The sequence below is a fragment of the Lactuca saligna genome, chromosome 7, assembly GCF_052625555.1.
Source record: "Lactuca saligna cultivar CGN05327 chromosome 7, ASM5262555v1, whole genome shotgun sequence".
Lineage (NCBI taxonomy): Eukaryota > Viridiplantae > Streptophyta > Magnoliopsida > Asterales > Asteraceae > Lactuca > Lactuca saligna.
The window spans coordinates 6566293-6580900 of NC_136423.1; the positions used below are offsets into that span (position 1 = coordinate 6566293).

The 14608-nt window shown below is 32.9% G+C and overlaps 1 protein-coding gene across 1 annotated transcript; it reads left to right on the plus strand.

Annotated features, from left to right (window-relative positions):
* Positions 1 to 3890: 3890 nt before the first annotated feature.
* On the plus strand, positions 3891 to 4412 carry LOC145003783 (uncharacterized). Its single transcript, XM_078962695.1, has 3 exons — positions 3891 to 4002; positions 4107 to 4202; positions 4288 to 4412. Exons 1-3 carry the CDS (start codon positions 3891 to 3893, stop codon positions 4410 to 4412), a joined length of 333 nt encoding a protein of 110 aa, XP_078818821.1.
* The last annotated feature ends 10196 nt before the right edge of the window (positions 4413 to 14608 follow it).

Here is a 14608-nt window from a genome sequence, read left to right on the forward strand (position 1 = left end):
AATGTGGTAGCAGACTTAATCATAATCTTGATATGACCCTAGTTGAGGACCCAAACTCGATTCAAGAAAATATATATAAGAAATGTCCGCTTACAAGTTAAGAATGATAAGCAAAAAACTGATAATTTAATGACTTTACCCTAGTTGAGGACCCAACCACCCCACCCCCACTGGTAGCGTAAGCCTTCTCGTTCTTCTGGTGCTCATCCTAATCTCTCACATTCAGTTCCATAAATTGACTTTACCGCCGATTGCTTCTCCTTGATCCGTCTTCTTTACTACTAGTGCATCTCCTCTATACTTCGTCTTTACGATCGACCTATATCATCTTCTTCGTCCATCTCCACCGGTCAGATGCGTCATTAAAATTTCTCCATCTTCATCACAAACTTAAAACCATCAAAAAAATCGAAGATTGGAAATCAAGACTCATCTGCAAAACTAATCCATCTGCATCTTTAAAATTTCTCCACCCCTTTCTCTCTATATATGTTCTTCAAATTCACGAACCCATTCAATGTCTTGCTCATCCCGTTACATCTCGAATATAAATCTCTAACAATATCGATGATGTTTATAGGTTTATCATCAATGATTGATTTATGTTCTTGTATCTGATGGTAGCGGATTTTAGGGTTGTTGCATTAAATAACAAATATCTAAATAGCGTAAGAATTCCTAATTTGTAAATTTTAGGGTTCTTACTTTATATCAAAATCCATTTTTTTCCGATAGACAAACCAAAGTGTTAAAAAAAATTCCTCATTCAAAAATTCTCTTGAAATTCGTCCTTTTCCTTGTTTTAATACTTGCAAAAAGTTGTTTACATTCAACAAAATCATTTACTTACATAACTAAAAATTATAAACATAAGTACAACCGGAACAAAACATGACAATTTGATTTTTGAAACTTTTCTTCATTAACTTGACAAAGTAATGACAAACTACAAGAAATATTAGTGCTAACATTCAACAAATCATGACAATTTGGATTTTGAAACTGTGTTTTTTTAATTAACTTGACAAATTACGAAAAAAAAAACCAAATCTCAAATAATTATAGCCCTTTTGCCACTTTTGAAACTGTGCTATGGAATCAGAATTCATAACTATTATGCTAGGAGATAGCCGGTCATGGCCCTTTTGCTAAATATTTACATTATATAGCAAATATCTGAATAGTTGTAATAATAATATCATTCATAAAAGTATTATTTATGATAAGTGTTAGAATATTACATTATTACTACTTGCAAAGTTTTTAAATCTTAATAATATTCTTATGAGAATGTAGTGTAAATTATATTCATTCTTAATAATAGTTTTTAGACTACTTTATATAAATGATTATTTATTTACTATTTTTTGATATAAAAAACACAAAAATTAAATTCACGTTTTTTTTTTTATTAATCAATTTGGCTCCCGAAATTACAAAGGAAGTCATTTATGATCAATCATATTAAATTAGGTGGCTACATATGTCATGGACCACACCAATAAATGTGGATATGGAATGCGATAAGAAAACACATGCTCATACTGTCATAGACATGCGTACAAACTTATTTTATTTTATTTTTTTAACCCGCGAATATATTAAAAGTTAAAACTAAATGACCGGACACCTAGCAAGTGGCTAGACGAGGGGACTACAACTACAAACTTAGTTACAAATAAATGTGGATTTTATAAAATCATATGTAATTATTACCAACTCTATTAAAATCAGAGGCGGATCTAATGGAGAACATGGATAGCCCGGGATCTCTTTCAAATTTGTCAGCAGTATAATTTTTTCAAAAATTTTGTTTTATGTTGTTGTGATAACCCTGAAAAAATTTTGGACTACCAAAAAAAATTGTGTTACACCCTTTACTTTGACTCTAACTCTACTACTACCGATTAAAATTCTTGTTTTTTTTTTTTTTTTTTTCATGTTGCTTCTTTAGAAAATGACTAACAGGTTCACTCCCACACTATCATCTTCTTTCTCACCCCTTCACTTGCAACTCAAACCCCCCACATGCATACACATGCTGAACATTAAAAACACACACACTTCATTTGTAGTTTCCAACATTCATCATGTAAATTGAAAAAGTTCAAGAAATTGGCATTGTGATTCATAAAAACGGCAAAGAAGATGAAGTTAGAACACAGAGGTTCATGCACTGAAATAGATAGAGAAAATTTTGTTTTCTTTTTTTCATTGTAAGGTAATAGGAAGGCAAAAAGTTAATTTCACATAGGTTTAGTTATAAGAACCGGTGATGTTACAAAATTTGTACGTGGCGTTAGAAGTAGGGGTGTGCGCGGTGCGGTTTGGTGCGGTTTCGAGTCAAAACCGCAAACCGCACCGCATATGCGGTTTGAATATTTTAGAAACCGCAAACCGCACCACAGATGTTCAAAACCGCATGATGCGGTGCGGTTTGATGCGGGTGGTTTAGTTGCGGTTTGATGTGTTGTTTAACATTAAATCTATCAAAAAATTAAAAACCTGACCGGGTTAAAAAATGATTGCTTTCATTTTATAAAAACAAATACAATTTTCGAGTTAAATCGTTTTTAATAAATTGTGACTCATGTTACTATAGTTTTGTAAGTATCATTGTTATTGTTTTATATTACCGTTATAATTTATATATTCTTGTAAACCATGAGATCTTGATCTAACAGTGATTTAATGTTACGTTATAGATATTTGGTTATTGTAAGAAATATATTTATATACATCATTTCTAAATCGTGATTTGAAGTTATAACAAAATAAAGAAAAAAAAGTATACATAACATGCGGTGCGGTGCGGTTTGAACCGCAGTTTTATAAATACAAACCGCAAACCACACCGCATAGTGCGGTTTGATAAAATGATGAACCGCAAACCGCACCGCGAAATTCTAAACCGCATTATGCGGTGCGATTTGGTGCGGTGTGGGCGGTTTGTGCGGTTTTTTGCACAGCCCTAGTTAGAAGATTCATATTTAAAGATTATAATATACGAAAAGTCCAAGAATTACAAGATTATGTATAAAGTATTTTAGTTGATATTTGATTTACTAAGGAGTAAATTGCAAAAATAATCCTTGTATGTAGCTGAAAATGGCTATTTTGGTCCAACAAAATTTAGACCAGCATCACTAGTACAAAATAGATTTTTTTTTTTTTTTTTTTTTGCCATTTTGGCCTTGAAAATTTTTAGAATAATTTATAAAGACAAGTTTGCCCCTTTTATTTAATTGTTTTTTTAAAGCAAAAATAAAATTACCATCTCTCTCTCTCTCTCTCTCTCTCTCTCTCTCTATATATATATATATATATATATATATATATATATATATATATATATATATATATATATATATATATATATGAGCGGGGATCGGTTTGGGTCAGTTTTGACCCAAAACCATCTTATCGGATTTCAAAAAATTAGAACCCAACCTAAAACCGATGGGTTCGATTTCTAGGTTTTTGGGCTCTTTTTCATTTGGTTTTAGTTTTAAACTCAAACCTAAGGAATCCCAAGTAATTCTTTACAAGATGATAAATTCTTTTATAGAAGTAAAGATGAGGGGTTTTCTAACTAGGGTCAATGTGGGAATAAAATTAGAATCAACATCCCCTCTAATAAATGAAAGTTTTTTTTTGTCATTTGTCACAACCTAAAACCTAAAACATGTTTGATGAATTGCCACTCAAGATGAGGGATTTCAAAAAATTAGAACCAGACCTAAAACTTGTTTGATGAATTGCCACTCAATCAAAATCTTGGCTAGTTCATTCATATCTATAATCAAATCATTCCAGTAGAACACACACACACATCTGAGAATTGTATCCTATGTATTTTTTCATAGCATTAGCTACAAAAGGTTGTAGATATGGAATTATGCCCAACTTGTGGGATGTTGTTGAAGTCTGAGTTGCCAAATTTGGATTTTCCTACCAGATTTTTCTACACCACATGTCCATATGTTAACCAAATAGAGCAAAAGGTAATAAAATTGTCAATTTATCATACTCAATCATGCAATATTGCAACACATTGTTTTTCGTTTTCCTTGTAGTTAAATGCATCTTTTTTTCTTCCCTTTTACAAGTCAAGATCAAAAGAAAGCAACGGGTGGTTAAAAAGGAGATTGACCCCATCATTACCCATGATGACATAAAGAATGCACCTAAAACATATCAAGGTATTTATATGCTTTACAATTGGAATAAATTGATGCACTTTTTCTTTTCGCAACTTTAATTTATAATGTTCTTTGTCTCTTGCAGCTCATTGCCCAAATTGTGGCCACAACAAGGCTGCATACATCCAATTTCAAACAAGGTCAACCGATAAAACCATGACAATAAACTTCACCTGTGAGAAATATGGTAAATGCTGGCATAAGGACTAAAATTCAGACCAATGGAAACCTGCATTTTTTCGCCTCAAATATTGAAACAAAGTGTTTCTATTATACTTTTGCTACTAATGAAATGTAGGTATGATTTTGTTATCTGTTTTACCTTTTTGCTGATAGTTAACTACCTATAGCTAACTCATGTATCTTTGAATAACAAACCAACGGAAACCTACATTCAACCAGGAAGAAACCTTGTTTACAGTTAAGTTAAAAAGATCATCTTCACGACTACCCTAGTAGATTATCAGAAGATATGGTAAAATGTATGGCTGATGCATACCTGATTAAAAAACAATGCTCAAGAGGTGTTATTTCTTCTTATTCTTCTTCTTCCACAACTTCAATGACAATATCAAACTTCTCTTAACTTGTTTTTTAATTGTTCTTACCAACTTTTCCATTCAGGTTCCAATCAAGTTGTAGTTGTGAGAGCTTTCTACAATTGCAAATTTCTTGGATTTTAGGTAATTCTCACATAATATCAAAAAGTTTATATAGAAAAATGATGAAGAATAAAGAGATTTTATGATATAAATGATGCCAAATAGTGATGTACTAACCAAACTATTTTTCACCATTAAATCCCTTGAATAATCATAAAATCATGTAATTCAAATGTAAATCCCAAATGAATCGCATGTGAATCACATGTAATTCAAATATGAATCACATGTAATTCACATGTAAATCACAAGTGAATCACACATGAATTATATATGATTCATATGTAAATCATATATGAATTACATATCATTCACATGTAAATCACAAAAGAATTACATATGAATTACATGTGAATCACATGTAATTCACATATGAATCACATGTAATTCAAAAGTGAATCACACATGAATTATATGTGATTCAAATGTAAATCACATATGAATTACATAGGATTCACATGTAAATCACAAATGAATCACATATGAATTACATGTGAATCACATGTAATTCACATATGAGTCACACATGAACTATATATGATTCACATGTAAATCACATATGAATTACATGTGATTCACATGTAAATCACAAATGAATCACATATGAAGTACATGTGAATCACATATAATTCACATGTAAATCATAAGTGAATCACGCATGAATTATATGTGATTCACATGTATATCGCATATAAATTACATGTGATTCACATGTAAATTACAAATGAATCACATATAAATTACATGTGAATCACATATGAATGACATGTAATTCACATGTAAATCACAATTAAATCACACATTATTTATATGTGATTCACATGTAAATTACATGTGATTCACATGTAAATCACAAATGAATCACATATATGAATCACATATAAATTACATATGAATCACATGTCATTCACATGTAAATCACACATTAATTATATGTAATTCATATGTAAATTACATGTGATTCACATGTAAACCACAAGTGAATTACATATGATTCACATATAAATCACAAGTAAATCATGAATTACATCTATATGCACACATGCATTTTGTGTGAGTGTTCTTCGTTAATTTTTTTTTTAAAATTTGTTCTTAAAAATTTCACATTTGAATCCTAAAAGATACAATCACATGTGAATATCACATTATATAATCATATGTTAATATTACATGATATATACATATGCATTTTTGTGAGTTTTCTTGAATTAATCAATTTTTTCCTTGTAAATTTGGAAGAATCTGTAAAAAATATTGAAGATGTGAAAAGTGATAAACCGAAGAAAATATGGAAATCTCAAATCTTGACACGAAGGCATGATAACATTTTGAAATTTTGTAGCATTTTTTGTTTTTATATTTTATTTTATATTGAATAAAATATTTGTATTATTGTGTTTATAAATTAGCAATAAAAATGAGTTTTTTTAATGATTTACTTATAAATATTATAATATAAGAAATATGCATATACACACCTAAAATGTTGATTTGTTTGGTTAAAAAAATTATAGTTTTTTTTAATATTTTAGTTTTTTTAGATACTTTTTTTAAATTACTGTTTTAAAAAAATGCCGTTTTAAAAAAAAATCAACTTTAAAAAAAAATAAAAAAAATAAAAAAAAAAAAACAGGTTTTCAAAAAAAAATAAAAAATATGCATCAAAAACTATTATTTTTATAAAAAAAATCTGAAAATTTAATTTATTATGTTAATATTTAGACATTTTTATTGATATTTCCAATAACACAAAAATTTAAACATTAAATAAGATTGGTAAGATAACGTTTATGCCCTTAATGAATTAATTTTGATCTAACGTTTCACCTTTAGTTCTCGGGGTCTCGGGAAACTATGAGTTCTCAACGGATTTCACCCATATATATATATATATATATATATATATATATATATATATATATATATATATATATATATATATATATATATATATATATATATATATATATATATATATATATATATATATATTTCATGAAATTCGGTTCGGTTTGATTTTTCTTGGTTTTTCATTTTATAAAACCGAAACCGACCCAATATTTTGGTTTTAAAAAAAAAATCAAACCCGAACCATTGGTGTCTTTAACGTTTTGGTTTTGTCGGTTTTTATCGGATTTTCGATTTTCGGGTTCGCTTTTGCTCACCCCTACCCATCTTCCACCACTACCAGAAAATATGAATGCAACCACCCCTGTCGGAAAGTATGAATACCACCATCACCGCCGTAAAATATGAACACAACAACCACTAGAAAATATGAATGTCGTTACCACCGCCAATTTAAACCACCACCACCACCTCCTAGAGAACCTTCGATTTAAAAACCTCGATTTTCTAGAGAAGTCAAAAACAAAGCCTCGATTTTCCACTACCACCACCTCATTTAACTCAACTTCGCGTTATCCGATGATGGCTATATGCCATTTCTTTATTTGGTGGTTATCTGGCAATGGCGTTGTTGAAGATCTAACCGATAGCGTTCCAGATCTGCAATGAAATCTTCAAACAAAACCGATGGTGGTGCTCCATATCTACAAACCTTAAACCGGTGAAGGTGAGAGGGAGGTAGTGGCGACAAACTCTACCAGTTGGTTCCATCGGATCGAGGTAAAAAAAGATCGGATTCAGTGGTTTCTTACATTGAAGGATTTTTAAACCCAACGACGTTGCAGATCCGGTTGGACGGTTACTACGAAGGTGGTTCAAATTTACATAATCGGAATTGGTTTGGGTGGTTCGGGGTCGTCGAATGTTTCGCTCTTTTTTTTCTTCTCGGGTGATGTCGTTGTCCGATAATGCAAAGGTTTCGGCTAGAGGTGGTAGTCCGGCGATGGTGAGGTTGACAATCGATGGCGGCCGATAATATTTAAGAGAGAGACACATAAGACGGTGTTTGTGTTTTACAAGAGGCATGTAGATAGGGTAGGGTTACAAGGGATGGAGTTGTATTTTTTTTCCTTTTTTGTTTATGTAACATCCGTTCCGTTTCAAGTATAAATTAATTCCTAATTTTTGTAATTCATTTTGGGTGCCCACGACATGGTGGAGGCTTCACCACAACGTGGCAGTGTCTTTTTGATCACAGGGTTATAATGATCGCCACGACATGGCCATGTATTGTCACGGTGTGTCAGCTATTTTTGGAGAAAACCCTAATTCTTGGGATTTAGGCCCAATTAAAGGACATGATGGTTAGGGTTTCGTGATCATTCAACCTTTATTACTCTCCCAGACTAAGAAACCCTAACCCTAGCCCCCTTTGCATGCTGTAAGCTCGTTTTTGGTACTTTTGTGATATTTGAATGAAGAAGAAGGAAGTGTAGTGCAAGAATCAACAAGCAATCCACCTCTACCCCTTGTGTTTACTATCTGGACCTTTGGTGAGCTTCCTAGTTCCATTCTTGAAAGTGTTATATTCAGAGATCTAAAGGTTTTGGCACATTTTGGACTCTTGGTCGGGTTTGGTAGATTAGAATAAATAAAGTTAGCAACTTTATGACTACTTAATGTCCCTTGAGTAGTATATCTTGTAAATCTATGATGTGTTTATATATATATATATATATATATATATATATATATATATATATATATATATATATATATATAACACAAGTTTTAAATTTATAAAAATGAATTTATCGCAACTGGACTAACACACACGCTAGGCGGTGAACCTAATCGTGTAATAGTATAGTTGTGGCAAGAACAGGTGTCGAACACAAGGGCAACGGTGGTGAATTAATTTGGAGTTTTTTATTATAGGTTACACTAAACACACTAAAGCAATAAAGAAATGTTTTAATAACTACTTTAAATGCCACTTAACATCAAATATTGATAAACTGACTCGAAGATAAATTTCTTTAGGTACTTTGATATAGATAAATTACATCTCAAATTAATGGCTAACTACCGATACAATGGATATTTATTCATTATTCATCGATTTCAAATATGACTAGTATCATGGTCACGCTACTAATCCTTTGATTTCATCACAATTATTAATTCATTGGTCAAGTGAACAAACAATCATTTAAATCAGTATTTAGTTCGTATTAAGCAAGATTTGATCTTATTTAACTCTAATGGTAATAGGAGTTAAATCATGCATAGAATGATCATCTACTCATGCACACACATTCAAGTTCATTACTTTATTTCCTAACCCTGGGTTTTAGTTAAAACTATAGTCATAATCACAAATGGTCGTTGGACAACTATGATTCAAATTAACACAGCTAGATGGTCACCTAAACTCTATTAATTCAACAATAGGAAACAAAACAACAATCTTTAACACATGTGGATCTTCAATACTCAAACTTGAAAAAATAAATTAAATAAGAATAATCCATCCAAATAATAATTAAACCATAAATTCAAAGATTCATTCAATCATAAACATAAAGTAGAAGGTTTTAACACCTAAATAAGAAAGTAACATATAATAGAATCATAGAGGAATGCTAAACATGGTCATAATAACAAACCACATGTTCGCTCTCCAATCCTTCAGATCTTTGCTCTTGTCAGCTTAACGACCTTCTGATCACCTTTTAGACTCTCAAAACAGATTCTCTGAGGTTTCTTGTCGACCAAGGATCAATAAAAGTCGTAAATCCCCTCTAAAAATCGTCCAGATGCTCAAAATATATAGATTCTAGAAAATATGATCACCATGACGTGGTAATGGCACCACGTCGTGGTCCTCGTGTATATCTCGTATTCTCCAAGTCAGTCTTAACAATCGTGAAGTTTCGATTTACCACGTCGTGGTAATTGGGAATCAGAATTTTCATAGAACACGAAAATCGTCCAAAATTGTGTCTAGTTTTCTGATCATTTTGAATCTTGTTAATCGGAGTTACGGTTCATGAGATATGGCCGAAACACTGAAAAGGGGTCAAATTGTCCAGCAACATCCTTTTTGCATCTTTTTAGCTCCTTTTCTCCCCCTTTTGCATTCCAGCTCACATTTTAATTGTAATTGAACATTTCAAAGCGTATTAAGTATCTTTTAGTTCTGAATAACATAAAAACACAGTATAAAATAATAAGAAAACGTCATAAATATATGTATAAAATAAACATTATCAATCTAGAACCATATGGTAATTTGTGAATCATGATTGGGTTTTAGGTCATATTTCTCCACATTTGACCTAACTTGGGAAAGGACGTGCATGAGGCATGTATGTCCATAAAGTTTGTATTTTTATGGACCCTTAGGGCCCTAGAAGCATTCTAAAGAATATAGGTTAAGGGATTACTTGATTAGGGACTAAATAAACTTTGAAAATCAAAAGGTATCTTTGCATAAGTAAATCCATACTTAAAATTGTTTCGAGAGAAACTAAGCCCATGGTTTGTAGTATGCGTGTGTGTGAGAGAGAGAGAGAGAGAGATTTTAGTTAATGTTTATAGTGAGTCATATAACCGAGCTATGTGACCAAATGTACCCCCTAAAATGCTTCATTGTACGCCGAAGTAACGATTGCAGATACTTATCACCCCCTTCAATTGATCGTTCTAGGTTGTAACTAGCAACCATAGGTGTGGATGTCAACCCCGTATAGACCTATACGTATGTATCTCGCTCCGAAGATTAAAAGTTATAGTAGTGTTGGTATGCTAAGTGTTTAGACTTAGCTTATGAATAATGTCTCACTATAAAGCCCTTAACTAAGGTATGTGAATAGTTCTGATCCCTAATTTATATACGAATAAGTCAGTAGGCATAATGAATTGCATGATGTTTATAAAAGCTAAGTATGTTCGGTATATAATGTAAAAGTGTAATGTACTCGCTTTTATAAAGAGATACGTTTCACAGTAATGACCATAAGTACATGAATAAAATTTATGTATTTAAACATATAAATAAATAAATAAATATATATATATATATATATATATATATATATATATATATATATATATATATATATATATCTTTGAATTACTACAAAGGTGATAATGTTTTATGACATCCTTTTTATGACATATAATGTCTCATAAAATCATAAGTTTTGTAGCATCTAGCATATGTTCTTGTGACTTATTGTTTTATTTTAAACAACATAACATGCGTAGATTTAACAAATTTGAAAAGTAGTTTGTGTGTACATATCATGTTATTAGTTAAAACAACATTTTATAAACTTAGTTCTTGAAGCATTTTCACATAAAATGACAACAATGTTTGTGGTATGTTTTTGCACTATATATATATATATATATATATATATATATATATATATATATATATATATATATATATATATATATATATATATAAGCACATGTATTCTCCCCCAAAACAGGGGGAGATGGGTGGAGTAGCGGTTGTTTATGGTGGTGGAAAGGTGGTTTTCGTTGGTGCCTTCAAACTGAGAAAAAAAAAAGAAATGGAGAGGGAGTGAAGGAGATTATTGGTTGGTGAATTGGTGATGATAATGGGAACCAAATCCTTCTATTTATAATAGAGGGAAGCCTCTCACAAGCCATGAGCACCATGCTCTTTCATCTTATCCAACACTCCAAAGTAAATCCATGCTTTATACAATCGGAGAAGAAGTGAACATAAGAGGTTATGGGGGTTTAGGGAACATGGGTAAGGAGTCCAAGAGGGGTAAGATCTGATTTCTTTCATCTCTTGCAAGTTACGTGGGCCATGGTGATGTCATGTTATCCAAAAAGTCCAAAAAACACACCTACGTTTATGTGCCCAAATCGTGATACCTAAAATTTTATCGAAAGTGTCGTATGATAGAGTATAATTCAAGGATATCAAAAACCCAAACGGATCCATTTTTCGATTTGTAGAGCTTCGGGAAATCGTGTTTAAAGTTCCATGTCTAAATGACCCGAAAGTCTGATTTTTCGACTTTTACAAATATTTTTGATAAAAATATTTCGAGTATGAAATTAAATATTAGACCATTGTCTGACTCCAAAAACTCTCTCAGAATTTCCATCTAAAGTGTGCAAGTGCCTCAACGGATCAATTCAGTTTTAGCAGTTTAAAGAAAATCAGTGTTTTTACTGGTTTGTTTTCTTATAAATGTCATATCTTTTGCATACGAACTCTGTTTTGTATGTTCTTTATATTTTCGGGGGGAGCATGTACTATGAGATTTGAGTGTTTGTTTCACTCACAACTTCTTAATATGAAATTTCAGTTTTTTCAGACTTATTAACTAGGGTTACAGTTTGTGCTTTGTGATTTGTTTGAGATTTCCCATAAACGGAAGTAAGATAAATCTGATATCTTATAATAGTTTTAGTGACACTATTTATTTTTCAAAATATGCATTTATGCTCAATATGTCAAATTATAAAAAGATTTGCGATGAACTAACTATCTACAGTTTTAGTCCTAAATTTTGGGATGTCACAAACACATTGCTTAAAACCTTATCTGGATACTTAGTGGCTCCTATTAGGTTGAAAATAGTGCCTATAAGAAAGATCTTAAGCCATGGTGTCGAAATTCTCCTCGTCTATCTAGAAGATCCTGCGACACATGGTATAAGTACACTATAACCACAATGTTTGTAGACTGGAGTGATGTGGTCCTTTGGTTGTGGACTAGTACAAACATCATGTTGGATTGGAAGGTATTATGGTTGTGCAACATCCTTGGTACCAATCCAGAATGACACCACAAACAACTTGTGTTTTTCACAGTCAGAGTAGCAAAGGGGGTATCTAGGGTCGATGTTTCAGGTGGAAGTCATGAGCCACTTAGAGCATGCGGCAATGCGGGCACACGAGTAGTGAATCGGGTAGCTCCCTTGGGGTAGGTGTAACATCCCAAAATTCGAGGCCAAAAATTTCATTTTTTAGTAAGTTATAATAAAATCAACAGTATAAGAAAACATCCATAATATCATGTCTTGTCAAAACCAAATTAGAAATAATCAAAACATGTTATCATAGACAATATCATAGTGTAATCCCATATATCTCATGTGCGGAAAAACCATAGTATGACGCGCTGCGATCGAGCCAACTCCTTTCCTTTGAATACGAAGTTCCTGAAACCAAAACAGAAAACTATAAGCACAAAGCTTAGTGAGTTCCCCCATCATACCACATAGCATACATATTGTCGAGCAATTCTGGGGTGCCCGACCTACCCGTGTCAAGCCATTATGGGGTGCTGACTACCCGTGTCAAGCCATTCTGGGGTGCCTGCCTACCCTCCGGTCTATGTCACCCGGTCACGGTGACTATTTCACCCCTACTACTATCGCATAATAACATATCATAAACATGTTGTCAGACATATATGGGGTGTCTGACCTACCCTTCAGTTCTAACAACCGATCAGGGGACTATTCCCCTCCTACTACCACTATCACATAGAACATAATATACCGATACATAGAACACACCAAGTAATAGCAAACCAGTCATTTATCACAAAGATAATCATCTCAACTATAATTAACTACTAGTGGGTCAGCCTTGGTGCCTTAGACCCACTTCTATTGGAAGGTAACTCACCTCACACTACTGAAGGCCCGTAGACACAATCCCAACTACTGGATGACAGCTTCCCGAACTGTCAATATCAAATAATCACCCAATTAATAATTGGGTTCTACTACATAACCATAAGTACATACTTGGGGTCATTACTACATTACCCCATGTTTGACTTTATCCAAGCTCAAGGCCCAATCCATAGACCCAAAAGTTAATCTAGGAATCAAAGCCCAACATGTGGCCTAATTTTCCAAATTGGGCCCAAACCTTTACATGGTCTTATTCAAAGGCCCAACCATTTAGTCCAGTCCATACACTTGGAATTTCAATGGCCCAATGTCTCATAATCATATAGGCCCAAACTATGGCCCAAATTTCCAAAATTAGGCCCAACCCCTCATATGGGCCTTACCCTAAAGCCCATCTAATTATTCTAGTCAATTGATTGTCCTTGGATGGCCCATTATTGGCCCAAACACCAAAACCCAATAGAAAGGCCCAACACAAAGCCCAAGTGAAACTAGGGTTTCACATAAAATGATAATTAGGGTTAGGTGTTTCTCACTTAACCCATTAAGGACTTAATCCATTAAGTCCATTACTCTACTAGGTATATCATATGGTGAAGTCGGGCTTATTACACAATTCCATTCAAAAGGACCAAATGTGGGTCCCAATAAGACCAAGCCCATAAATCCAATATTAGGGTTTTCTAAACGCTAATTAGGGTTTCCAACCCCATCTTAGCCTAATAGGCCCAATAGCTAGGTATTTTGATCAATTAAGGTTCATTAGGCCCATTAGGGCTTCACTAGGCCCATTAGTCACATGTTTGGGATTTTAGGTCAATTAGAGATTTATTGGTCCCATTAGGGTTTTATTCCGTTTGTCCAAACATCCAAATGAGTCACAATCCAAACAAGACACACCGCCACCCAACACGGCAGTCGGTGGCGGCAACCACCACCCAACAGTGGTGGTTAGGGTTTCTTTCTCATTATTCCATTTTTTAAAATTTACAATGCAAAATTCCAAAATAAACACACACTAAAAAAGAAACACACACACAGCCACTTAGCGGTGGCTGGTGGTGGCATACGGTGGTGGCGACGGCTTTTTCGAGAACTCCAGCTAAACAAAACACCCAAACACAAATACTACTGGTGGAAATACAGCCGCACACACCTAAACTCGAAGTGAAACACACACACAGCCACCTTCCAC

Coding starts and splice junctions, on each gene's coding strand:
- LOC145003783 (XM_078962695.1), top strand. CDS start 3,891: ATGGAATTATGCCCAACTTGTGGGATGTTGTTGAAGTCTGAGTTGCCA. Junction 4,003..4,106: donor TGTTAACCAAATAGAGCAAA/AGGTAATAAAAT, acceptor CTTCCCTTTTAC/AAGTCAAGATCAAAAGAAAG. Junction 4,203..4,287: donor TGCACCTAAAACATATCAAG/GTATTTATATGC, acceptor TGTCTCTTGCAG/CTCATTGCCCAAATTGTGGC.